The sequence below is a fragment of the Nesoenas mayeri genome, assembly GCF_963082525.1.
Source record: "Nesoenas mayeri genome assembly, chromosome: 26".
Lineage (NCBI taxonomy): Eukaryota > Metazoa > Chordata > Aves > Columbiformes > Columbidae > Nesoenas > Nesoenas mayeri.
Window position 1 is genome coordinate 5,733,475 of NC_137552.1, and position 25,730 is coordinate 5,759,204.

Below are 25,730 nucleotides of genomic sequence, written 5' to 3' on the forward strand. Positions count from 1 at the left end.
CCCATCCCACCCCGCGTGGAGATTTAAGGTGAAGGGAAGATTTGTGGATGCTACGTGGGCCCTGCAGTCACCACTCGTCAGCTCTGATCCCATCACCCCACAACCACCTAATGAACTGGCATTGAGTGGTCAGTGTCACCCTGCCACCGTCACCCCCGTAGTCCCCGGTCCCTTGTGATGGGGACGGGCATGGAGGCAGCTTGCTGTCTCACTGGGGCATTCAGGCACCGATCCTGGGTCACTGCGGTCACCCCCAGACCAGAGGGGCTGAGATTTTGGCATGAAGGGGACAAGGCAGGGGGACAACAAGCCTAAAAACTGACCCATGCTGTGGGGAGCAGGGATAAAGCTTTGCATCAAGAAAAGAGGAAAATCCTGCAGAACATCCCATTGATGGAACAAACTGTCAAGCCCAGAGGCTTTTCTGGGGTCACTTGTCTGTGTTTTCATTAAACTGCCCCTCAGCTGCTGCTGGCAAATGTGTCCTTAGATGTATTTTCATATCACGTCTTTCCCGTGCCTCAGTTTCCCCACTGTAAGAGCTCCCGCTCCAGGACTGTGGGATGCAGCAGCACCTTTCACACTCACTGATGTCCCCGTGGTGACAGCATGGTGCCGTGTGTCCCCCACAGACGCGGTGCACTGCCACCAGTGTCCCCTGCAGTGACAGGCAGCGTCACACATGTTGGTGACAGTGCAGTGCCACCTGCTGTCTCCCAGGAGATCCCATGGCCCTCGGCATGGCCACCTGTGCTCCTGGTGGGGGTCCCTGGCAAAGTCCCTCAGGGCCACCTTTTCCCCCTGGGGGCTCCAGCCCAGCTTTGGGGGCAGCAGACAGTGGCCAGAGCCTCCCCCATGAACAAAGCCACATGCACACACACAAGTACCTGTGTCCCCTTCAAAGCCACCATCACACCGTGAGCAGTTCATGCCAGTGTTTCCCAAGCCACAGATCACCAGAAATACTTATTTAAGGGGAAAAAAAGTCATTTCAGCCATTCAGAGGAAGAGCTAAAAATCAAACATAAGGATACGGGCATTTCCTGGGCTGGAAACTCCAGGTATCCCTGCACTCTCTGCTAAAACTCCTCCAAACCCCACAGGAACGGCTGTGATCATACCCCAGCAGCTGGACCACCACCCCACCGCTGCCTCGGTGGCACCTCACCTCCCACGTACCTGTGTGACCTTCTCGGTGACGTTCTGGGTGCGCTCCATCACCTTGTGCGGAGCAATTATCTCAATCTCCGTGGTGGAGCCTGAGCGGTGCTTCTCCAGATTGAACTCCACGAAGTTGAGCGTGAACTGGGGGATCTGGCTGATGGTCCGGTACTTCATGAGGTCCGAGTCCGAGGTGGAGTTCGGAGGGTTGGGTTTGACGTGGGAAGTCTCTGGAAGAGGATGGAGAGGAGCGTTGAGAAGGGCAGTGTGAGCAGGAGCCAACCTGCAGAGCCCTGACCTCAGCGTAGGACATTCAGGAGTCGGGGACCACCACAAGGTGCCACCAGCAGGTACCAGTATCTGCCTGGCCATGAAGGCTTGGCTCCTTCCTGAGAGGGGGCTGTTTTTCAGACATATCACTCATCTTTTCACCAACAAACCTCCTTCAGGGGGCTCAGAGCAGCTGCCAAATCCCAGAGGCACCCAATATTCTTTGCTACCCCTGAAGACTGTGGCGGGTTGGAGACCAGCCCCAGTGAGACCCACCAGAGAGAGAAGCCAAAACTGGCAGGGAAACAGAAGAAGGAGGAGATGGATTTCCTCCACCCTTGCATGCTTCAGCATGGCCAGCACAGCTCCTGAGCGGCTGCCTTGGGTTTTGGCCACTGAACTGAGCCAGGAGCTGGATTATATCCCCACTCAGATGTTTCCTCCACCCCCACACTCCAGGGAGGGAGGTCAGAGCTTTCTCTTGAAGAAGAGCTGTAGTGGGGCTGGATCCCAGCAGTTTTCCCTTGGTAACCCCAGTGCAGGACCAGGAGGAAGCCCCAGAGGTGGTCGGGTCAAGGACAGGCTTGTGGCCACGTGTGGTCACGGAAGGGAGCGTGTACCCACAGCCAGGGCTGCAGGACCAGCCCCAAGCACCGTAACCAGTGTGTCCCAACCTCTCCATCTCCCACGGCCAGGGCATATTGTCAATCTGCTACCCCTTCTATCCCTTGCACTCTGACATTGACCCAAGAAGTGTTGGTCACTTCTTGCCCAGAGAGGGGGTGGATGAACCATCCCTGAGACACCCCAGGCCAGGCTGGACGGGGCTCTGAGCACCCTGAGCTGGTGACGATGTCCCTGCCATGGCAGGGGGGGCACTGGGGGAGCTTTAATGTCCCTCCAACCCAAACTGTTCTGTGATTCTGTGATGATTCTGGGTGTCACAGGCAGGTGTCTGAAGACATTGTGAAGGTGCCCAGTTAGCACCAGCCATCCTGCTGCCACCCTTCTCCTCCCTGCTCATTCCCCTTCCCTCCCTCTACATTGTGTCCCCTCCTGAAGGTCCGTAACCTGTGACTCTTTGAGGATCATGATCCCCCACCCCATTTTCTCAAGCCAGACACCGCAGACTGATTTCTCTCAACCCCCAGTTCCTGAGGCTTCTCTTCCCCGGCCTCCATCTCACTCGTCATCATCTTTCTCATGAGAACAAGAGGTCTGGATGTGATGGTATCGGGATGTCCCTCATGTGGGGCAGCCAAACGCAAACTCACGCAGTCTCACATCTCACAGGCAACACCACGGATGGCTCTACCCAAAGAGCAGGACCTGCCTACACGTAGAGACCAGCGCGTTTTGGGGAGAAGACCCCAACTTATCTCCACTTTGCAGTGCAGGGTAAGAGACCTCCCCCCAGAAACGCACCGGGGCCATCACCCAGGACCACGGCTCCCACAGTAGCACCGACAGCTCCGGGGTTTTTCCCCTACCTGAGTTTGCCCTCCTTTCCCTGAATTTTCTCTGGAACTCAGACCTCGCAGCCTCAAAGTTGTCCAAGGAGGAGACCCTGCGGAGGCTGTGGAAGCTGCCCCCAGGGCGAGACCGAAAGAAACCCCAGGCAGAGTACGACCCTCGTGGGCCCACCAAGGGAGGCTCTTGTTTCGGGGACGAGTGTTGTAGGGTGGGATCAGCCTCCAGGCTTGGCCTCCGCTCCTTTTCCAGGAGGGATTCGGTCTCTGACTGCACACAGTTCTCCTTGGGCGATGTCTTCAAGTCCCTCAAAATCAAGGAGTCGCCACCAGGCTTTAAGACAGCCAGGAGAAAGCGTTTTATTAGAAGGAGTCCTCGCGTGCTGGGGGAAGGAGCGGGGAGCCGGGGGAGGTAAGAGGAGGAGCAGAGGGCTGGGAAGCGCTGCGGTTCCTGAGGTCACGTCCAGCCGGGACCAGGACCTGCTCTGTGGTGGGGTGACCGAGTCCTGGGGCCGTGGCAGCTCCTAACAGCTCCTAGGGGAGGCTGGGCGGCCGCGGGGCGTTTGCGGGATGCTGCACAGCTGGGGAGCAGGCCAGAGCAAAAAAGAGGAGAGGAGACCCTATGGATAGGCTTGTCTGCGGTACCTGCCTTGCTGTGAGCTTTTCTGGGGTGTCCCTGCGTGCCACACATGGACCTGCCCTTCCCTCACCAAGGGCAAGGGCTCAGGCCACCACCTGGGGTCCTGTGCTGGTGTCTATGGGAGAGGATGTGCTCTGCACCAGAAGGCACTGGAGGAGCTGCTGGCTTGCAAATTTGGCCGTACGTGGTCCTCCTTCTCCTCCAGCAACCCTCAGCCACCGCGAAACCTTTTTCTCTGGACACCTAAAGAGTTTCCAGCCTTTAAAGACTTCTGCAACAGGATGCACAAAGGAACCACCTTCTGGAGCAGAAACCTGTTGGTCTGCACCCATACCAGTCATACGCATGGGAGGGACTTGGGCACTTCTCACCATCCCTAAGGACTTTCTTGCAGGTTTTAGGATGGGGGGGCTGGCTGCTGGGCTGCACTTGCAACTGCTGGGCTGCCACCCCTTGACCAAGCTCCACCAAAGCGGCGGATCAGCGGGTTGACCTCAATGCACATCTCCCAGGTGTGTCCACCTGAACCACTGCAGCTTCAACTGGGGGCATCCAGAGCCTTCAGATAACGCTACACAATGTCTTCAACTCGCCACAAGCACAACCTCTGAGAAGACAGGCAGCTTTCACCTCCTCACACCTGCAATTTGGGGAAGCAGCTTGGCCCATGCTGTCCAGATACACCCAACACAGCGAGAACCTGGCGCCTGGGGATGCGCTAGCAGAACAAAAGCCTCCTGCCCGCAGCCCTGCGCCTCGAGCCGCAGCTTTGCAGCAAACAACACGTCTCTGCCTGGAGGTACCTTGAACGCTACTGACGGTCAAGAAGCCACCGAGAACAGCAATCCCTAAAGAGGTTCAGACAACATCTTCAACCTCACTCTCCATCACAGCAAGCACAGGCTTTGCTGCAGGACTAAGCCAGAGCTGCCAGGTCCCTGCCAGGAAAACATGGGCAAATGTGTGCAGAGTTAGGTTAACGCTTGCACTCCATGATCTTGCGGGTCTCTTCCAATCAAAAGGATTCTATGTGCCCTTTCGAGGTTTGCCTGCGAGTCCTGCTCAGAGTAGACCTTCTCCAGCCTGTGCAGCCACCAGTCCCCTCCGAGAGGAGGTGACAACTCCCTGGAGTTCCATCAGCCCCGATAACTCACACTACGGAGCCAGCCCTTCCTCCCGGCTTTAGCAGCGGCGCTGGCCCCGCGGAGCAGCACCGTCTGGCTCGATCCCAGGCCACCAAAGCACTGCCGCTCACTGCCAGCCCTTACTGGGACCAGTGCTCAGCGCCGACCCGGCACTGGAGTCCCTACCGCTGGGTATGGCCCGAGCCACGGCAGCCGAGGGAGAGCGGGATGGGGAGAGCGGAGGAAGAGCGCTGGAACCTGGCCTGAGGCACGGGCTGAGATCAGACAAAGGCTACGGTTACCTTTCCATAGTCAATGGCTACTCCATCAAACTCACTGGTGGGCAGAGAATTCCGCTGGATTGTGAGTCGCCGCAGGGACGGGAGACTAAACTTCAACCTCCTACCTTGACCTTGTTAAAAAAAACAAAGACAAACAAAACACAAGAGAGACAGATGTAACCTAGCTGCACGTGACGGCTGGGGCGGCACGGCGCGGGGACAGGCTACGGAGAACTGGGGGTGACTCTGGGGGGTCCGTGCCACGTGGCACTTCATCCTCCAACACCCTCGCTGCTCCCGAGCCCTCACGTCCCCGTGCACTCAGGTCAGAGCCTGAGCTGGCAGCAAACGCTGCGGGGCGGAAGGAGAGTCCCCACAGCTGTGCATGCGGGACGGGAGAGGTGCGGAGCATCCCTAAGCCAGTTAAAGACGGTAAAGCCACTTAATGGATTTGGACCTGGAGGAAACCGAGCCTCTAAATCTCCTCAGTGAGACTTGGGGAAGAAAATACTAAAAACCACACACAAAAGAGACGGTAAGCTAGCGGGGCATTGGAAACAGCAGTGCTACTCTGTTTCCCTGAACATAAGACCTACTCCGAAAATAAGCCCTAGCATGACTTTTCAGGATTTTTGAGGATGCTCAAAATATAAGACCTACTCCAAACATAAGCCTGGTTACGGTTCATTTAAAAAGTCAATTTAAAAAGTATCCAGGCAGCTATACATGTAAAAAAGTAACAAGTTTTGGAGCAAAAATTAATATCAGACCCTGTCTTATTTTCAGGGAAACAGGGCAGCAATTTTGCTCCTGGGGTTGTTCTGGATTTTAGGTGAGGGATGCAGCACCAGAAGGGGGGTCACTTGCTGCCATCGCGGTGGACCAGGACACACGTCACCGGAGGTGGGGAGCAGGACAAGGGCAGCGGGGCTGCGAGGGGCTGCACGAGGCTGAGGGGGATACGGGACCAGACGTGGGGGGCACCGGCAGCGCCCGCAGCGGGACCCAGCGCTCCCGGTTGTGACATTTTCCTCTGGGACAAAGCAGCGCGTCCAGGAGCTGTTCGGCTGCAGAAGGATTCGCTTCCCTCACTGAGCCCTGACACATCACCGAGCTGCTCAAACAGGCTCCCGACCGACCCGACTCCCCAAAAACGCCCCCGCTGATGGGGAACCCACGCAGGCTCCCTCTGCTCACCCCATCCCCACCGCCCAGAGCAGCTTTGCAGCTGTAAGAAGCAAAGCTGCCGACTTTCCCTGCGCACGGCGAGCAGGGACCGGCACGGAGCCGCCTGCGGCCGTGTAACTAGAGACTGAGTCAGAACACCCGCGCAGGAGCGAGAGAGCTGGGCTGGCGCCGGCAGCTCCGGCCTCCGTGCGCTCCCCAGCACCGCCTGGGAACCCGAGCGGCGTTCCTGGGGATGCACAGCGCAACCTCCATGCGCGGGGAGCAATAGGCACCCTTGTCATCTGGGTGCCTTCTGCAACCAAGGGTACATCTCAGGGTGGGATGGGGGATGGATGCGTCATGTATCGAGAGGTACTGAGAGCTGAGCGGGCTGCAAAGCAGCACCCGCGTTGGAATTAGCACTTCCTCAGCAGTCTGTGCACAGAGACTAACCGGTGCTAAAGCGATATGCCAAAAACGTAAATCGCGTCACTTCATAGGCATAGGAATGCATGCACAGGTAATATATACATTCGCACACATATGTCTGTCAGTCCTGTGTGTGTCTGGCCTGAGAACATATAAAACCATCCCTGCACAGAGCGTCTCCGCTGGCACCCGTGGCTGCACTAACAAACACCTCAATGGCTCCGGGATATCAATATGCACCAAGTGTGAATGCATTAAAACTCATGTTACTGATACAGCAGGCAGCACGAAGGGTCCCCGTTGGTCCCCGATGTGGCCCTCGGTCCGGTCCTGGTCCCACTGTGTCACCCCCTGGGACAGACCCCGGCTGCTCCCACAGCTTTACTTGGAGGCCCAAAGCCTCCCCATAGCGACCCACATCCCCAGGAGGTGTTTGTATGGAGACAGATGCAGGATTATTTCCCTGGCTAGAATACAGGCGACTGGCACCGAGGGCTCTATAGCAGGAGGGTATTGAGAAGCCACAGCTCTCCTTCCCATGATCGGGTCTAACATCTGCATCCTGGGTATCCCCACCCCCTCCCCATGGCCTCCTGTGGATCCAGCCTTCCCAAAAAAAGGGAGTTTGAATTTTCCGCTGCCCCGCAAAACCCGGGGATGAGCCTGGGACAGCGAGGAACAGCCCAAAGCTCAGCGCCATCCCAGCGCCACCACCCCTGTGCCATCTGCCTGCGGTGACATCCCCATAGCACAGCCATGCCGTCGGTGACACCAAATGTCCCCCGGCTCCCCCAGTGACCCCGCACGCAGGTCCCGTCCCAGACCAGCAGCTCCTGCCCTGGTCAACACGGCGCTACGGACACACCGAGGTGGCCTAAGCACTGATGGAAAAAGACCTCCCAGTGTTAAATATGGAAAGGAGCAGCGAGGCAGGGGGAGCACCGGGGGCTCCACGGCTCTGCTCACAGCAAGATGCTCTTGCCTTAAAAATGCGCCATCCTATGCAGGGGTGTCGGTCGCCTCCCGTCCCCACGTCCCCAGGGGCTGGGGAGGTGTGTGCGGGCTGGTGTGCATGTGCGAGGAGCACGGCTGACTCAAACAGCCCTTTTTTCACCCAGGGTTTGGCCGGATCAGCTGCAGAAACACAGATCAGCCCCCGGCGCGGGCTCCTGCCCCGGCGCGGGCGCACCCCTCACCCCCTGCAGCTCCCGAGAACCCCGCGGGACGGGGAGAACCCCAGGACGTTCCGCTGCCCTCCCGCCGTCCCCAGCGCCCCCGGCGGCACCCACCTCCGCGCAGGCTCTGCGACAGGCGGCGGTGCAGGCTCCGGCTGGCGCTCTTGGCGATGAGCTGCGCCAGGTCCTCGAAGTTGAGGATGAACATGATGACGACGCCGTCCTCGTTCTTCACCGGCACCACGTCCACCAGGCAGCGGAAACACGAGGCTGCCGAGCAGAGGGATACTCAGGGGGGGACGCACAGGGGGCTCTGCCCACCCACTGCCCCCCCGGCACAACACGTTTTTGGCAGAAAAGAATTTTGGTGGGGAGCGGAGGATTTGTAAGGCCATGCGAGCCTATCCCGGCTCACCTAGATCGCATCTCGCCTGGTTTGTTGTTGTCCCAGGCAGTCATTTATATTAATGTACTTGAGAGCAGCAATTAAAGAGTAGGTAATTAAGAACTCAGAAAGTCCCAGGTAGTGGTTTAACCTCATTAAGCACGCTGCTTATAATCACCCCGTAGCTAATTGCCCTGCAATTGCCAGGCAGTTTTTGGGGACTGAGTTCAGCCGTCTCATATCCTGGATGTGGGCAACGAGGGCGACCCCGAGCATGTCCCCATCCCAGCCCAGGGACAGCCCCTAAGGCACCGCATGGAGCCGTCAGACACCGGCTTATCTCATGGGGAAACTGAGGCACGAGGGGCACAGGGACTGGCTCAGCGTCCTGGGAGCGATGGGAGCTGCGGGGAGGATCCCAAACATGGCAAAACCCCCCAGGTTCCTACCCCAAACCCCCTCAAAATGATGGGACAACCGAGTACCGCTGCCCGGCCGGTACTGAGCAAAACCCCCTCCTTCCACGGCGGGTTTTGCTGGGTGCGGATCCCTGATTTCGCCTCTTTTCTGATCACCGGGGATTAGCGGATCGGGCGGGATGTGCTGCCGCCCCGGTCCCGCGTGGCCGGGAGGGGGACGTCGGCCTTTCTGCGTGTAATTTTAAGGAGCTCAGGGCCTCCCGTAATCAGGAGCAGATGGCCGGCATCGGGCAACTTCAAAATCTGCCGTGACGTCAGGGATGTGCACAGACACAAACACACGCACACGCACAAGAACGGGAAAGAAATGGATACGGCAAAATCCGTTTAAAGGGCCCGGCAGCTGGGATTATTTCTTTCTTTATTTATTTCATCGTTGTTCACCACAGGGAGAGGAAATCCAGTTAAACGTGTGAGCTGGGGAGGGCGGGTTTCAGCAGATGAGGCTGTTTCGAAGGGACGCACGGGCACGCTGCGGGCGTGGAAAGAAATGAGCCCTTTTCCCTCCCTTTGTCCGGATTTTTAGGGATCTAAAAGCCAAGCGGTGTCCTTTAGGTGATGCTGAGGGTGTGAGGTGTCCTTTAGGTGATGCTCAGCGGGATGATGAGGAAGAACATGAAGATGATGAGGCTGGACATGAGGAAGGAATTGTTGCCCTGAGGGTGGTGAGAGCCTGGCCCAGGTTCCCAGAAAGGTGGTGGATGAATCATCCCTGAGACACCCCAGGCCAGGCTGGACGGGGCTCTGAGCACCCTGAGCTGGTGACGATGTCCCTGCCATGGCAGGGGGGGCACTGAGGGGCTGGGGAGGTCCCTTCAACCCAAACTGTTCTGTGATTCTATGATCCTATCTGCTCTGCTCATGGCAGCTGGGTCCCAGCAGGTCCTATGTGGCATGGGAAGGGTTAATCCCAGTTTGATGCCGAACAGCTGAAAACTGGGCCCATTTACAACCAGTTGGAGGGATATATAGAGCAGCTGGGAGGAGGCTGGGAGGCAGCTGGTGCCTGGTTTGATCCTGCTGAGCAGCCTTGGCTGGGGCTGCTGGGAGCCCCGTGCTGGTCCCAGGGGAATCACCTGAAAAATGGCCCTGCCAGGCGCAGTCCCACGTGCCGGGAGCTCCTGGCTCAGATGTGTGTCCTATGGCATGGACAGCACCAACGGGATGGTGCAGAGGATGGAGCTGGAGGTAGGAGTCGTGTGCTCCCTTGAGCCTGGCTCAAAGGCAGAGCAGTCCTCCGGGATCTGGGCTCTCTGGGCAGCTGTGATTTGGGGTGCCCCCAGCTCTGTGGAGACCCCTGTGCCCCCCCGTGCCCTGACTCAGTTTCCCTGCAGCGAGCCAGTCTGGGCTGTGCAAATACCAACCCCCCCATCCTTCCCCACAAAAACCAGTAACTCCAGCCATGCTGTGGTGCTGGTGGGCTGAGCTGGCCCAGGAGGGACCCCAGCCCCACGCTCCCCCATTGACCGGCCTCGTCCACCTGCCTGTCTCTTCCCTTCAGCTGTTCAGCTAATCTGTCTCCATCCATCTAATTTTATCCAGCCGCTAAATGATCCCCTGGAGGAGCCCTGGGAGCGATCGCAACCCGTCTGTGCGCCTGTCGGGGGCAAAACCCAGCGCAGGGGCTGTGGAAAGGGTTGGGCAGGAGGGATGTGACACGGATGGTGCTTTGGAGGGTCCCACACCCAATGTGCTGGGTTTTCATGGGCTGGGAAAAACAGCTCGTTCCCTAAAGCCCTGGGGTGGGTTTGATGTTCCCAACACCCAGCCCACCTCCCTCAGGCCGAGCGCTCGGAGGTTTGCGCTTTCTGACCCATCTTGTCTTCTGACCTTGATGAAAACGAGCGCTTAATAACATTAAAAATGTCATAGTCGGGGGCCCTCCCTCCCCAGCCCTCTTATCCTCCCCAGCCTCCAGTGGTTAATGCATTTGTTGGTATCATCAGTATTAAACTAATCAACAGGACACGGGGGTTTCCGAGAGCCGGACACAAACCGGTATTGTTATGAATATTAAAAAAGCAAGCTATTAATCTGCCCTCGGAGCTCTAACAGAGTCTCTTCCCTCCCCCCGGCCGAGAGATTTAATCTGCAGGGTCTCATAGCAGAGTGGCTAAATCTATAGTGGTATTATATAACGGAGCAGAGAGGGGCTGGGAAGGGCACGGAGGGGACAGGGACGGGATGGGGACGAAGCTGGGGACATGCTCGGGAGGGCTGAGCCCGCTCCTGTCTGGGGATAAATCAACATCAGGGCTGGGTAGAAACTTCCAAGGGAAGTGCAGAAAACCAGGAATATTGAGTGGCTGAGGGCACCACCAACAAAGCTGCAGGAAGGATGCTTCCAGCCCAGCAAGGTGTTTTGGGGTGCAGGTGGAAGGATGCTGCGATCCCCAGGAGCCAAAAGAAGTCCTGGATCAATACAGGGGGCTGGCAAAAGGCAGCTTAACGTCCTCTGCAAGCGAAGCAACCGTCCGCATCCAAACCCATGGTCCTTCACTTGCTAAATCCCCGCTGGCCGTAGGAATTAGTCCAGCTTAGGGCGGGGTTGCGTGGCCAAAGCTTGCAGTGCTGACAGTGCTTCCCGGGGCTGTCCGGCCGTCCCAAGGACCATGTCCCCATGGCATCAGCGGCCACTGGGGATGTAACAGCCAGCAAGGATGGGGATGGGGGGTTTGGGGTGGGAATCAGAGGCTCTACCGGGGTGAAGATGTCAGAAAAAAGCCTCCTGGGATGAGGAAACGGCCTCAAGTTGCGCCAGGGGAGGTTGAGGTTGGATGTGGGAACAATTTCTTCCCCAAAGGGCTGTGGGGCATTGGAACAGGCTGCCCAGGGCAGTGCTGGAGTCACCAGCCCTGGAGGGCTGGACAGACGGACATGAGGTTCTCAGGACATGGGGTGGGTGAACAGTTGGACTGGATGATCTTCAGGGGCTTTTCCAAACAAAATGATTCTGTGATTCTGCCCCTGGGGGTGCGGGGGACGCTCTGGGCCTGTCCCTCTGCTCACGGCACATCTGCTCTGAGCACGGAGCATCTGAGGAGCGGCAGAGGACGGAAAACGAGCCTCTTCCAGCTTCGTACCCCGATCATCGCGCTGTCCCTGGGGCAGAGCTGGGGCACGGGGGTGGCTGCAGCTGCGCAGCAGCCGTGCCCGGGGCAGCAGAATCGTCCCCGCATTGCGGGATCTCCGAGGCCAGAGCGTTTGTCATCGCGAGGCGGGATGTTTATAAGTCTGGAGCTGGGCCACGGTGTCTGTCCCCTTCCCGACATCACAGCCCGGCTCTGCCAAACCCGACCCTTGAAGGAACGCAAAGCGAGCGGCCTCGGCTTGGCTTAACATCCACATGTTTTTGTAAAAGCAAAGAGCTCAAGTTGGGGTTGGGGTTTTGCAGCTGGCCGTGTCCCCCTGCTCCTGCGCCTCCCGGGAGGTCCCCTCCGTCCTGCCTTGTCCCCTCCGTCCTGCCTTGTCCCCTCCATGGCCAGCAGCAGAGGTTCCCAGGGGCCACCAGCACCAGCCCCAATGGTGCCAGGATCCAGCAGCTCCTGGCAGGATTTTCCCTCCTGCTTCTTGTGCAGGGACATCCTGGGTGATACCAGGTGCCCCAGTCTCTCTGTAGTGTCTCCCCACTCCTTCTATAGCCCCCGGTGGGAAATCCCAGCTTACAACACCAGTGTAATGAGTCTGCTGGGCTGATCTGGTCCCTAATCCCCAGCCCCAAGGGATGGGCACAAACGGCTCCTGTGGGAGGGGACAAGCCGTGGGCTCTGTCTGGGGAGGGGACAGGGACAGAGGGGCCGCGGGCGGCTGCCCCACCAGCTGCTCCAGCTGTGTCGTCCCTACATCTCCCCTTTCATATTCATAACATCACATTAATGCCGACGAAGCGGGAGCAGGCGCTGCCAGCTGCTGCCGCTCGGGCTGTGCCGGCACCGCGGCACCTGCGGCCACCAGCCCCGCGCCGGGGACCCTTTGGGGTCTTGCTGGTGGCTTCACTGCCAAGCACATCACCCCTGGGGGGGAAACACCCCCACGCGGGATCAGCTCAGCCCCCTGTGCCGTCCCCAGGGGATGCTGGAGGGCCTGGGCTCAGCCCTGGCCACCGCAAGGACCCTGTCCCCAGGGCTGGTGGCCGTGGCTGCTCGTCCTGTGATGGCCCAGCTGTGCAGCATCTTGTGAGGAAATTAACTTTCCACTGATCTCCCGGCTTTGAGCGCGGGATTAGAGCCCACATGTGCCACGGTCGGGCGCTCCCCACCTTCCGAAGCCTTTTTGGGGCTACAGTGACAGGGAGGGACAACTGTCCTTGCTGCGCTGGTCCCACCTTCCCCTGCTGGGGTTTGGTTCTTGGCTCCATTTGGGCTGCCCGGAGCTGGGCTCGCCCTCAGCACCCGTGGCTCCTTTTGTAATTAGCTAATGACAGCGTGGGCAAACGAGCAAGGACCGAGCAGCGGGGCTGTCCCCATGGACACCACGGTACAGTACCCTGCCTGTGCACGGACACCCACGGGTGCCCTCCATCCCACCCACCTCCATCCATCCCACCCCGGCCCTGCCAGGGAAGCTCCGACAGCCACGTTTGGGGTATAATAATGTCTCTGGCAAACCGAAAAGCGAGGAAACAACCCCGCGAGCTGCAGAGCCGGGAGTACCGCAGTAATAAACAGCAGGTTTGAGGCTGGAGATTGGTGCCGCCGGTATAAAAAAGAGGACAGGCGGGTTCGGAGCCTCCGCCGGCTAATTAAGCAGCAGCTCCCTATAATGCGAAAGCCTTTTCTTTGCCGATAAGACCCATTTATAATGGGCTGAGCGGTTGCAGGCTGAGTGCTGGGGGGAAACAATTGGAAAGCATATTGCCAGTGGGGCTGGGTTTTAAAAATAGACATGAAGGGTTTGCTTCTGGGTGTTTTTTTTTTTAAAATAAAATAAAAGAGAAGAAAGCATCTCAGAGCTGTGCCGAGAGTCTCCCGTGGCCTGGATGCAGAGCCCGGCTGCGAGGAGAGCACTGAGCACCCCCCGAGCCTCAGAGCAGTGAGGATGGCGTTGGATCGGGGATGGATGGGGACTATCCTGAGGGATGGGGACGGGGCTGCAGACGCTGTCGCTGCCATGGCGCTGGGATGGGGACAAGGGGACAGCATGTGCCTGCATCTCCCGGGCTGCGCTGGGCTCTGGCCAGGTCCCTGCAAACCCAGGGGGGACCCACACCCCGGCCCCGGCGTCACCTCACCCAGAACCAGCCCCGCCGGGAAAATCCTCAACCGGGTCCCTTGGAGAGGACAGGAGGAAATTTATATGGGAAAAGTGGCCGGTGAGCGGCCTGATCTTGCGGGTTAACACATGGGGTGCTGCCAGGATAACGCCCGGGGCGATACGCTGGCACCTGGCGGCCAGCCGGGCGATAAGGGCTGGGAGGGCGGCCAGGACAGCCGGGTCCCAGCCCCGAGATAGGGCGCTGGGCTGGGAGCCAGGACTCCTGCGTCGCCTTCCCTGCACTTCCAGTTGTTTCTCCTCCTCTCCATCGCTCTGTGAGTTGTTGACGGCGGGACGCAGCCCCTTGCTCAGGCCAAGCCCCCATCAATACCATCTAACACAATGGGAAAGCTCCAGAGGTTGAAAAAAAAGGAAATACTTAATATTTTTAACCTCTAGCAAGCACCCAACCTGTATTTCCCCCGCCCCTGGGAGCTCTGGCCACTGCGGGTTTGCAGCACCAAGCACCCAACATTTATTTAACTTCCTGCAGTATTAGAACTAATCACTAGGTATTTTCCATCAAAGCTTCATTTTCATCTTAACGTAATTCCATCTGTGCACGCACAGCTGCATCCTGCTGGCGCAGAGGCGGCTCCCAGCCCCTGCCTGCACCCGCTTTTGGCAGAGATGGGGTCTGCCTCCTGCCCTGTGGGAGCACAGACAGGACACCCCTGTCCCCTTCCCACGGGATCCTCGTCGTGACATCCCCGCAGCGACACCATCGCCTGCCCCGGGAGCCCTGAGCCATCCCCAAAGGCTCGCAAACAACCCCATTCCCAAATAATGCGGCAACAACTTCCATCGCTCGAGGCGCCAACGCCCCCAGCGTCCCATCACAGCAGAGATGTGCCCCCCCCAGGCAAAGCCCTGGCGCTGGGTGCAATCCCGATGCCCTGGTACCCTGTTTCCCCAAAAATAAGACAGTGTCTTATATGAATTTTCACTCCAAAATATGGTACTTTTTTACATGCATGAGTGCCTGGGCACTATTTAAATTGACTTTTTTTAATGAACTGTAACTTATTTTTGGAGTAGGGTTTATATTTCAAGCATCCTGAAAAATCACACTAGGGCTTGTTTTTGGGGTAGGGCTTATTTTCGGGCATCACACCTCCTTCGCCTCCCACCACCGGCTTCTGACGGCCCAAATCCCAGGGCAGATGACACTTTCTCCCCCGCCAAAAAAAAGGTGACTCTTACTGTCTTTGCGGTAGTAGAGGATCTCGAGCTTGCACTCCTCGGAGCCCAGCAGGGCCTGGGTGAGCTGCGCGATGGAGCTCTTGGTGGTGTCGGGGCCGGTGAGGAAGTCGCAGGTGCAGGGCCGCTGCATCACCTCCACGCGCGAGTAGCCGAACATCTCGCAGAAGCCGTCGTTGCAGTAGATGATGGCGCAGTTCTCCATCTGGGCGTTGGCGATGAGGAACTTGCGGTCTGCGGGGAGGCAGGAGGCTCAGGGGGGACAGCCTGGGTGCAGGGGGGTGCTGGGGGTTTTTGATGCCACCCGCCGTGGGGCTTGTGCAGGGATGGGGACATGGGTGATGGGTCTGGGTGCTGCCCTGCTCTTCAAAGAGACAAAATTCCCCCAATTTAATGTAAATCAATGACCGTGTGGGACACAAAGCGGGGGGTCCCCAGTAAAGGCAGTTTTTGCTGGGATGGGTGAACCTGCACAGCACTGACGTCTCAGCACTCGCACGCAGGGACTCGCTGCTGTCTAATCTGTCCCCAGGCAGAGGGACGAGCTGCAGCGTCCGTCCCTCCCCAGGGGCTTATCAGGGACCTGAGTTATCTCGGAGACTTCCCACCCTTGCTCAGATTCACTGAAGTCAGGCGAGGGGCGAGAGGAGTGAGCGTGAGGCTCGGCTTCATGGGAAGCCGGTGAAACCCATCACGCTAATGATTCTCCTAATGTTTTATAGGATAATTGTGCCTTCGGGCTGAAGCTGAAATCTGGATCCTGCTGGGCTGTGTGGTCCCTGTGCTCAAGAAGAAAAGGGTTTAGGTCGAGGAGAGGGGAAACTGAGGCAGGGTGTCCCCTCCTGGTGCCGCAGCCACCAGGGCTGGGCTGGGGCCGGACTGGCTGTCACGCCGGGGTGTGCGGCAGCGCTGCCCACGTCATCCGGCCGCTTCTGTCCTTATCCTGGGGAAGACCCAGCCTAGACCTTTGATTTGGTTTGATTTTTGTGGGTTTTTTCAAGGAGACCAGGGGGTGCCTGGGGAGGTCCCTCTCTGGGACAGGTTCGCTGGGATGTGACCGGTCTGTGGATGCTGATGCAATGGATGCCGATGCAATGGATGCCGCGCTCCCGCAGCAGCTTCTCCCTCAGCGCTTGGCATCAGCTCCAGGCTGGAGCCAGAGCCAGGTCGGAGCAGAGGGTCCATGTGGAAGCTGCCTCCCAGCCCAGACCCCAATTAATCTCCTGGATTACCCAGGAATGGCATCTGCAGCCTGTGTGCTCCAGAACCAGCTGCGCTCCAGCCTTGGGAGGAATTTCACCCAAAAGTGGGAGCTCCACGCAGCTCTGGCACCCAGTCCTGGGACCCGGTGGGGTGGGGGGACCCATTCTTGGCACATCGGGGCTCTCCCTAATGTCGCCTGCAGGGTGAAGGTGCCTCCCAGTAAAACCAGTGCTCCCAGGAATGCTGCACTGAGGGCTCCTGCTTCATCCCACCCTGCACCAGCGCTCGGTGGCCCTTCCTGGGGTCTCCCGCCCCGGCCCTTTCCCTCTCCCACGCAGGGCTGACGCAGGTGCCGGCGCTGCAAACGCCACAAACCACCGCGGCCAAATGTTTCCCAGTTCCCTCTTCCCGATCCTTCTCGATGCAAATGGCTCTGCCAGCTGGAAGGCGGCACAAGGAGGGGACCTTCCCCAGAGCCTCCCTCCGGGGGCACAATCCCCACCTGTGACGAACGTTTCCCCACCCAGCACCAGCCCCACGGGCCGGGGCCGGGCTGGCTGCAGGCTGGGCTGGCGCAGGACAGGATTTACGGGGCTGGCAGGGCGCCGGAGCGAGCGGTGCTGAGCACGGGGGACGTGACCGAGGCCGGGATGGGAAGGAGCTGCAGAGCCAGGTCTCCTTGGGGGTACTTTCACCCCAGATTTGCTTTCTGCCTTGCCCTCACCTGCAGATTTGCCTTTGCCCCCATGGTACTGGGGCTCTGTACCAGTGCTGGGAGGGAAGCGCTGGGCCTCTCTGGCTCCAGCGGGGACTCAGCAGGTGCTGCTGCACCCATGGGAGCGCAGGGGGGTGAAGGCACCCACGAGCAGGGGAGGACACGCTGCGATGTGACCAGGGTGGGGGACTGGTTTGGTGTCTCCCAGCACCTGTTACACCCCAAAGGTGCCATGGGAGAGCACGGGGCGATGTTTGGGCAGAGCCCAGTTGGTGCCTGGCACGGCAGGCAGGGCGCAGGCAGGGCCAGGGGTCTGGCTGCTCCCCCGCTGGCACGCTGTGCTGGGTGCCCCCGCTGCTCCCCCGCTGGCACGCTGTGCTGGGTGCCCCCGCTGCTCCCCCGCTGGCACGCTGTGCTGGGTGCCCCCGCTGCTCCCCCGCTGGCACGCTGTGCTGGGTGCCCCCGCTGCTCCCCAGCCGCCGCTTCCCAGTGGAGACTGATAGGAACCAGGGACAGTTTTTCTCGCTTCCCGTCCCCGGGGTCACGTCACTCACTGTCGGGGCAGGCGTGACAGCGCTGGGGACATTGGCCCACCCGGCAAGCACCAGAGAAAAAGCACAGTGAGCCGGGGTGGTGGGGGGCGCATCGCCCCAGGCGCAGCTGTTGGGTGACTCCAGTCCACTGTCCCACTCCCCTTGTCCTTGGCTGCGGAGGGGGGACCCAGCCCCATTGGGGTGCCCGGACAGTGGGAGCGGAGCCCCCGCCGCCTCCTCCCCACGGCCCCCACCCAGCCCCACGCAAACCCCAGCGCTCGCTGATGTGCACAAACTCTTTGCTAGATTTGACACGAAAATCAGCCCAAAAATTCATATAAAGGGATTACTCCGAGCAACAGCAAATGGCAACATTTCACCAGGGACGGCTGCCTGCGAGCAGCGCCGAGTTGAAGGCAAACAGGCAGCGAGCCCGTCGGTGCCGCCGTTCGCCCCTGTCCCCCAGCTCTGCCAGCCGGGACCCCTCCCCGCCCCCCCGGGGACCCCCTCCCCGCCCGGGGACTGCGGGGGACCGAGGTGTCCCCAACCCCCGGAGGACCACCGGGCTGGGACCGCTCGTCCCCCCTTGTGTCGCCCTGTCTATAAATACCCGCGGGGACACTGCCTGGCTGTCGCCCACCCCTCTGCCCCCCCGGGAGATCACAGGGGCGCCTTCATTTCCCCGGGGACACCCCACGGGTGGCCCCGCTCTGTCCCCCCCGCGCTGTTTCCCGAAGTTGGGGGGCTGCCCGCAGCCGCGGGAGCGGGACCGGAGGCGGGGGGGGTGCGGTACTCACTTTGCCCTTCAAATTTGCGGATGATGGTGTCCAGGTAGGTGTTCTGGGGGGCCACATGGCCCCGGCGGACCGGCATCGCTGCGCCGCCCTGCGCGCTCCGGGAGCGGCGGAACTTCCCGCGGGGGCGGCGGGGGAGCGCGGCCCGAGCCCGGAGCGCTCGGCTCGGCACGGCCCGGCACGGCGCGGCCCCGCTCCGCCTCACCCCAGGGCTGGCCGAGCTCTGGCGCCCAGCCGGCCCGGGGCTCCCATGCTCCCGGTGGCCGGAAGGGGGAACCCCTCCGCCCGCCCTGCCGCGCCCGGCTCCGGGCGGGGGCGGCCGGGGAGGATGAGGATGGGGAGAGGGGGAGGAAGTGGGGGGAGGACCCGCTCGAAACGGGGATAAAATAATAGAATCAAAGAATAAGTGTAGAAAACCCCCAAAGTGCTTAGTCACCGCTGCCCCGGCCCGCCGGAGCCTCCGGGGGAACCGGCGGCAGCAACAGCTGCCGGCCGGGGAGATGGTACCGCCCCCCACCCCGCGGAGCCCCCCGGGTCTCCCCGGTGCCCCCCCGGGGTCCCTCGGCACCGCCTGGCACCGGCCCCGCAGACTGGGGGTGCTCGGGGGTGGAACGGGGGGTGGGGAGCAGGTGGGTGCTGGGGGTGCGGGATTTGGGGGGCTGGGACAGGGCGTGCTGGAGGGGGATGGAGCGGGGGCTCTTGGGGTGTTGGGACAGAGGGTGATGGGGGGGAAGGGGAGGGGCTCCTTGGGGGGCTGAGACAGAGGGTATTTGGGGGGATGGAGGTGAGGTCCTTGGGGTGCTGGTGCAGAAGGTAATGGGAAGGATGGAGTGGGGGGTTCTTGAGGTGTTGGGGCAAAGGGTGCTGCAGTATTGGGGTGTTGGGGCGCGACGTGCTGGGGATGGGAGGGTTGGTGGGGGTGCAGGTGAAGGGCGCGGGGGTCGCTGGGGAAAGGGGGTGGTGAAGGAAGGGGGGCTGGGGGGCTGGAGAGGGGTGCTGGAGGAGGAGGGGATGGGGGTGGTGAGGGAGCGTGGTGATGGGGTGCAGGGGGTGGCAGAGGAGGGGGTGATGGTGGGCGCTGGAGTGCTAGGGGTGGCAGAGGATGCCGGAGTGCAGGGGGTGGAGGGGGCGTGCAGGTGCGGAGGGGGGTGCGGGGGGGGCTCAGGGGCAGATGAGGAGATGCCGGGGTGCAGGGGTGTAGAGGCAGAGGAGAGGGTGCCGGTGGGTGCGGGTGTTGGAGGGCGGGGATGTCTGTGGGTGCAGGGATGCAGAAGCAGAGGAGAGGGTGCTGAGGGGTGCAGGGTGTGGAGGAGGGGGTGCAGCACGGGAGAGGGTGCCAGTAGGCGCGGGGGGGGGCAGAGTTGGGGGTTGCGGGGGATGCAGAGGGAGGAAGATGGGGAGCAGGGGGACGGAAGAGAGGGTGCAGGACTGAGGTGCTGGGGCTGCCGAGGAGGAGGGTTGGGGGGTCGTAGTGGGTTCCGGGGGGGTCCCGGGGGCGGGGCCCCGTGCTCGGCGCTGTCCACTCGCCGCGGTGCTGAAAGACCGGGCGGGAGTGGGGGGGCTGGCTGCTTGTATAGGGGGACTTGGCATGAGGGGCCCGCCCTGGCACAGGGGTCTGCGGGCACGGAGGGTCCCTGGAAGACACGGAGGGTCCAGGGGGCTCAGGGGGACACGGAGGGTCCTGAGGGATCCGGGGGACACAAGGGGTTTGGGGGATCCTGGAGGCTCAGGGGGACATAGAGGGTCCAGGGGGTCTCGGGGTTCTGTGGCCACAGAAGGTCCCATGGGCTCTGTAGGGCAGAGGGGTCCCGGTGGGTCCCCAGGTCTCTGTGGGACGGAGGGGTCCCACCACAGTGCTGCGCTGCCAGGGCAGCCGTTCAGCCCCAGCCCCAGGTTCAGCTCTTCCGCCCACCCCCCCGCGCCCCTCAGAGGTGAAGACCATGGGGACCAGCTCCCTTTCCTTCCTGAGTAATCTCCTCCGGACGGCCCTTTTTCCCTGGGCCCACTGCTAAGGACAGTGTCCACTAAGGGGCTTTCTATTATTATTTTGTTATGCATGATTTTTCAGGCATGAAATTGGTCTAAGAGGATTATGGTCCATTATCATCAGCAGGAGTGTTTTGCTGGGATTTTCAATTAATATTCCAGTGCACCTCAGCAATACACATGGGGACCAGGCCATGCCCATGGGGCATTTGACCCACAGCGTTGCCCGCCAGAGTTTCCTCCTGTCCCTGGGCCAGCAATGCAAGTGGATGAGCAAAGGCAGGTGCCCTGCAAGCCCATTTCAGAGCCCTGCTACTGCTTTTATCTGCGTCTTGCATAGGAGTCAGCCTTCCCCAGCGGAGAAAAACTTGTTCTATTGTTGAAGAGGGTGAAAAACCCATTATCTCCCCCTATCCACTCTGCACGCTGCCTCTGCCATGATTTACTGCAAGTCGTGGAGGATGTTTTGCTCTATATTACACAGATGCGGCTTAATAGCATGGGGGAGGGAGAGGGACACGGTGTCCAGGCTGCTGCCTTCTCTGTTTTCTTGTTGATATACTGGGTGACTCAAGGGAGACAGCTCTGTGCCGCAATTTCCTCACTAGAAAATAGAGATGCTGGTCACTCAACCTTGTGAAACTGCGCTGAGATTCCTGGATGACCGGTTCTGCAAAAGAAGGCAAACTATTATTACTACAGCTAATATGATCGTAATTATGATTATTAATCACCAAGCAGTCAGGATTTAAGGTTGGCCCCCTGCCCTCCCCTCATCCCATAAATCAGCCCGGGATGTTCGCGGACACGTCACGTGGACACGGATGTGTCTGCTGATAAGGCCACGTGCTGGCTCGCAGCCCCCACAGCGGGGAATGGGGCTGCAGGGGGGGCGCAGAGGCACCGGCGGGGTTTTGGGCACGGGACAGGGCACAGCCCTAGTGTCCCCAGCCCCTCTGCCAGGGCTGGGGGGTGACCCAGGAAAGCTTGTCCCGCTCTGGCCGTGGCAGTGGGACCACTTGGATCCTCCTGTCTCTGGCCAGAGAGCCCCATCTCATCATGTCCCTGGTGGAAGAGCCGCTCTGATCAACTCTTTGCCCCATGGAGCCCTCGCAGGTGAAGCTGACTCGTGTCATTCCCCTCACTTTATTATTAACTGAGCTCCGGGAGAACCCCGAGTGCCCCCATGGCTCTTCAACCCCTCTACAGCTCTCCCAGTGTCCCCATGGCTCTCCCAGTGTCCCCATGGCTCCCCCAGTCCCCGCACCGCTCTCCCAGTCCCTCCCAGCACACCCCAGCAGAGCCGGTTCACCCATGAGCCTGCTGGTCCGTGCCCTCCTTGCCCTCGGAGCATTTTCTGCCCAGACTTCTTTCGATTTTCTGGGTCTTAAGCATATGTTTGCAGTTAATCCTGTGCTTACATTTTATCCCAAACAGGAAGAATTGGGGTCTCTGGGCAAATTCTCCTGCTGTTCAAGGCAGCTGAAGGGCTCCCTCTAATTCAACTGAGCAATAATCCTCTCTCTCCTTGCCCTGCTCTCCTCCTCCTCCCTCCCTCGGTTCTTTCCTCCTCCTCAAGTGTTTCTGAGGTTTTGCTCCTTTCCCCTTCTGTCCTTGCTTCTCACACCCTGAGAAATCAGTGGGAAACCACCCGATTTCCAGGACAAGTGAGCCCTGGGTGCTTCCCAAGGGTGTCCTCCCCCTGCCCGCTCCTGCAGCACAAGTGCGCACGGAGTCACCGGGGAGCACAGGGAATCATCATCCGCGCGGGGATTTGTCACCCACCTGGCGAGGGGCTGCCCTGGGCAGCTGCGGGAGTGTTGGGCCAGGGGGTTGCAGCCGTGAAACGGGTGCGGATTTGGGACGGGAGGTGTGGGATGGAGGGGACGGGCGCCCACTCGAATCCCAGCACAGCAGCTGCCGGCTGGCGCTTGCCGGAGAGATGTTTGCCGACCGGGAGACGGCATTTCTCCACGTTTCTGTAATTAGAGCCGCACGGCAAACACAGCCGGCGAGGGAGAGACGGGGCCGTCGCGGTCCCCAAAGCTGCCTGCAGCCACCAGGGCCGTCCCCAGGCAGTTTTGTGTGTCCCGGCTGCCTGGCACGGCTCGTGCCCTTCACTTTGGAGGATGCTCTGGGGATGTGACAGCGGAAGGAGGAATTTGGGCTGTAAAAGGCTTTTGCAGGGAGAAGGATGCTCCTTGTCCTGGCTCCCTCCTCCCCTCCACTGCTCCAAATCCTGGTGGTATTTTTCCGGCCTTTCACTATTTGTTTGCTAAGTATAAAACCAAAACAAAACACCCCAAACAAACAACAGAGAAATGTGCAAAATGTGCAGCCAAAATTAACCCTCGTCAGCCTGGGCTCTCTGCCACGCCGGCCCAGGGGAGGCCCCTGCAAACCTGGGAAGGACTCGGTGACATTAAACCAAGTCACGGATGTTATTCCCCGACAAGGGCCACTTCCCACCTGGAAGCAACAGGAAAAGCTGCAACAAGGAGTGATCTTACTTTTTTTTGGGGGGGGGCGGTCTTTTGGGTCCCCAACTTGCCCATCACCTCCAAATTCACCTTTATCCCCCCCAGTCCCCACCAGCACTCCCCACATCCCTGTGACACCTCTGCTGCCCCCTGGGACCCCCCACGCCGCCTCCCCCGTGTCTCCCGCCCAGGGTGGCCCCCCTGGTGGCCCCCGGCCTCTGCCGAGCTGTGGCTGCACATTTCCAGGCGCTCCTTGTCCCCGGGGAAGGGGAATGTGAGGAACGCGGCCCCGTGCACCCTGCCCGCTCCTGCCCGGCCACCCACCGGCTAAGAATAGACCCGGCTTGGCCGGGCCCCCACCAGCGCCGAGGGGCCGCGGGGCGCGGGAACCCCCCCAGCTGCCTTCCCGTGGCGGATAATGAGCCTAAAAATATAGGGAAACCTAAAAAATGGAGACCTAAAAAAATGGAACATAAAAAACCAGAAAGGGGGTTCTGCAATGCCAAAAGGGTCCCCAGGTTGATGGAGGGAACCCGAGGTGTTTCTTGCGTTAAACTGGTGTGATTTTAAAGCAATTCTCCTCTCCAGGAGCCTTATGCATGGGCAGGGTGTGCAGGGCAGCCCCACAAGCCTGGGGTACCTGCTGCTTCCCCAGCTCCCCATCCAGGCGTCCTGTGCATTGAGGAGGAATCTCCCCTTCTGCTCTTTTCCTTTTTATTTATTTTTTTCCTCTGTTTTTTCTCCTTGGGGAATAGTTTCACTAAGCCTCCTAATTTCAGCAGCAAGCATGATGCAGGAGCCAGAAGGCAGCAAAATCTCTCCAGATGTTATCGCAGCGGGGAAGGGGAAATCATCCTCCGTTTAAAGGTACCTCGTACAGCACTGCTGCCAGCTCGGCAGAGCCCTGCAGCACCAGCAGGCCCTCAGTGCCCTGAAAAGCTTCACCTGCTCCCCCCAGCAGCTCCATTTAAAGTCAAGGTGGGGCTCTCAGCCTCTCCCTGGGTTGGGTGTAACCCTGTGTCCTGCCTCAGCTCCTCAGTGGGACCCTGGACCTGTGCTGGAGGTGACCTGGTGTCTGTCCTCTCTGCTGCGTAGACCTTGGACCGCTGTTGAAGCCAACCAGGTCTCCAGCTTTGTCTTCTGTGGGCTTGGGCTGTCTCTCTATCTTTGGCCAGGAGACCACAGCTCAGTGCTCGAGCTCATCGATTCCAACCATAACCCATTCTGAGGTTCTCAGTCCTGAGAACCTCATGTCCGTCTGTCCAACCCTCCAGGGATGGTGACTCCACCACTGCCCTGGGCAGCGGTTCCAGGAGAAACAGGGTTCTAGGAGATGGTCAGGTTCTAAGTGGATTCTCTGATGTCTAGTTAGGGCTGAGCTTGTGTTGCTGCCCCTGAGTGAGTGTTCAGCCTGGATATATTTTTCTTCCTCCAGAAAGCAATTTTCATGAAACTTCTAGAAGTTGATGATCTTAGAGACCTCTGTTCCTTCAGCAAAGGGGCAGAAAGGAGCCGTGGGGCTCAAAACTTCCCAGTGAGGAGCTGAGCTGGATGGAGCACACCTGCACCGCTGCTTTCCCAGCCCGAAAATACACTTGGCTCCAGCCCCAGCTCTCACCGTGCCAGGTCTGTGCTGCGCAAGCATCGCGCTGCCGAGAGGGGGGAGCGGACAGTGCCCGGTGTGCTGGGATATAAAGCAGACGCGGCAGGGCTTGGCCATGGGAAGAGCGTGGGGTGAGCGTGGGCGGCCGGGGCGGCTACGGGGAGACGAGTGGTCGGGGTCTCACCCCCCCGTGGGCGTGCTGCGATGGGAGGAGGATTGAAAGCGAACAAAAGCCAGAGCGTGGGTGGACAGGCACCTGCCTTCCGCGCCTCTCCCGGCTGCGATGGTTCTCTCCCGGGCCTCAGTTTCCCCATGACCAAGGGCAGAGGTCATTGGATGGGAGGGGGACTGGCGGATCCCCGATCCCCTCATTTCCCCTGCTCCTCTGGGCTGCAGCAGATCCCGGCTCTGTAAGGCTGCAATTATCCCCAGCCTGGGATTAGTTTTGCACCTAATCATGGCAGAACAAATAGGAAGTTTTATTTACCGAAGGAGAAGAAAGATGGGGAGGAGGAGCGGGGGAAAGCCTCAAGCGTGGCTGATCCCAAGATAATCAGGAGCTGGAGGCGATCGCTGACCCCTGAGCCCCCCCAGCTCTTACATAAATGTCATTCCACAGCAGCCGCGAGCTCCAGCCCTGTCTGAGCTCGGGCTTGGTGACCCTCTAGCGCTTTGAACAATTTGAGTCTGGACTTCAGGGATTTCTGGCCCCAATTTAGCCCCTTCTTTAGGCATGTGCTCCGCAAGCTGCCAGCTGTAATGGGAGCTGCGGTTTAGGGGCGATGGGCATGCTGAGCCATCATGGTGAGGATGGGGGAGGTTGGGTCCTGCAGGTGTGTCACCCCAAAGGGGTGGTTCGTCCCCAGGGGCTTGTGGTTGGGGTGGCAGCTCCATCCCATTGAGATCCGAGCCCACCCGCAAGAAGGATCTGAGCTGCTGCTCTGGGAGTGACAAGACATGGGTTTATTTTTCATCCATGCAAGCGTACAGCCCGGCAGTGGGCAAACCAGCGGCTGGAGTGTGCTCCGTCCCTCCCCAAACGGCCCGCTGTCACTTGGAGTCCCTGTGGCTCTGCCCACGGGTTGGAGGTGGCTGGTGGGTGCCCAGGCTGGAGCAGCTCTCAGCCCTGGTGCAGGGGCAGCCCGTGACGGCTCCGTGCCCGACGGTGCCTGAATTTCTCTTCCTCTGATGCAGACGTTGACAAATAAATAGCTCTTTTCTGCTTTGGCTCTTGCATAGTGGAGAAAAAAACGCCTGACCTGATTGGAGAGAGGAGTCCTGGGCTGTGGAAACCCGTGGCTTCGTTGGCAAGTGTGCCCATGGCATCGCTGCCAGCCTGCCCCAATGCCCACGCTTGCACCCTGTCCATGCTCCCTTGTTGCC

The 25,730-nt window shown here is 59.8% G+C and overlaps 1 protein-coding gene across 2 annotated transcripts in view; it reads right to left on the reverse strand.

Moving 5' to 3' along the window:
- The window catches only part of KCNH6 (potassium voltage-gated channel subfamily H member 6), a 30,964-nt gene extending 12,546 nt beyond the window's left edge, over positions 1-18,418 (reverse strand). The window contains exons 1-4 of one of the 2 annotated variants that reach the window (XM_080359633.1): positions 18,282-18,418; positions 15,037-15,267; positions 7,831-7,986; positions 1,180-1,391 (exon numbers count right to left, since the gene is read on the reverse strand). In XM_080359633.1, the coding sequence (XP_080215759.1) occupies positions 1,180-1,391; positions 7,831-7,986; positions 15,037-15,267; positions 18,282-18,357 (675 nt within the window). In that variant the 5' untranslated portion in view covers positions 18,358-18,418. Of the gene's footprint in view, positions 1-1,179; positions 1,392-2,921; positions 2,981-7,830; positions 7,987-15,036; positions 15,268-18,281 lie in introns of those variants that run through there. The other variant, XM_080359634.1, reaches the window with a different exon arrangement.
- Positions 18,419-25,730: the final 7,312 nt, after the last annotated feature.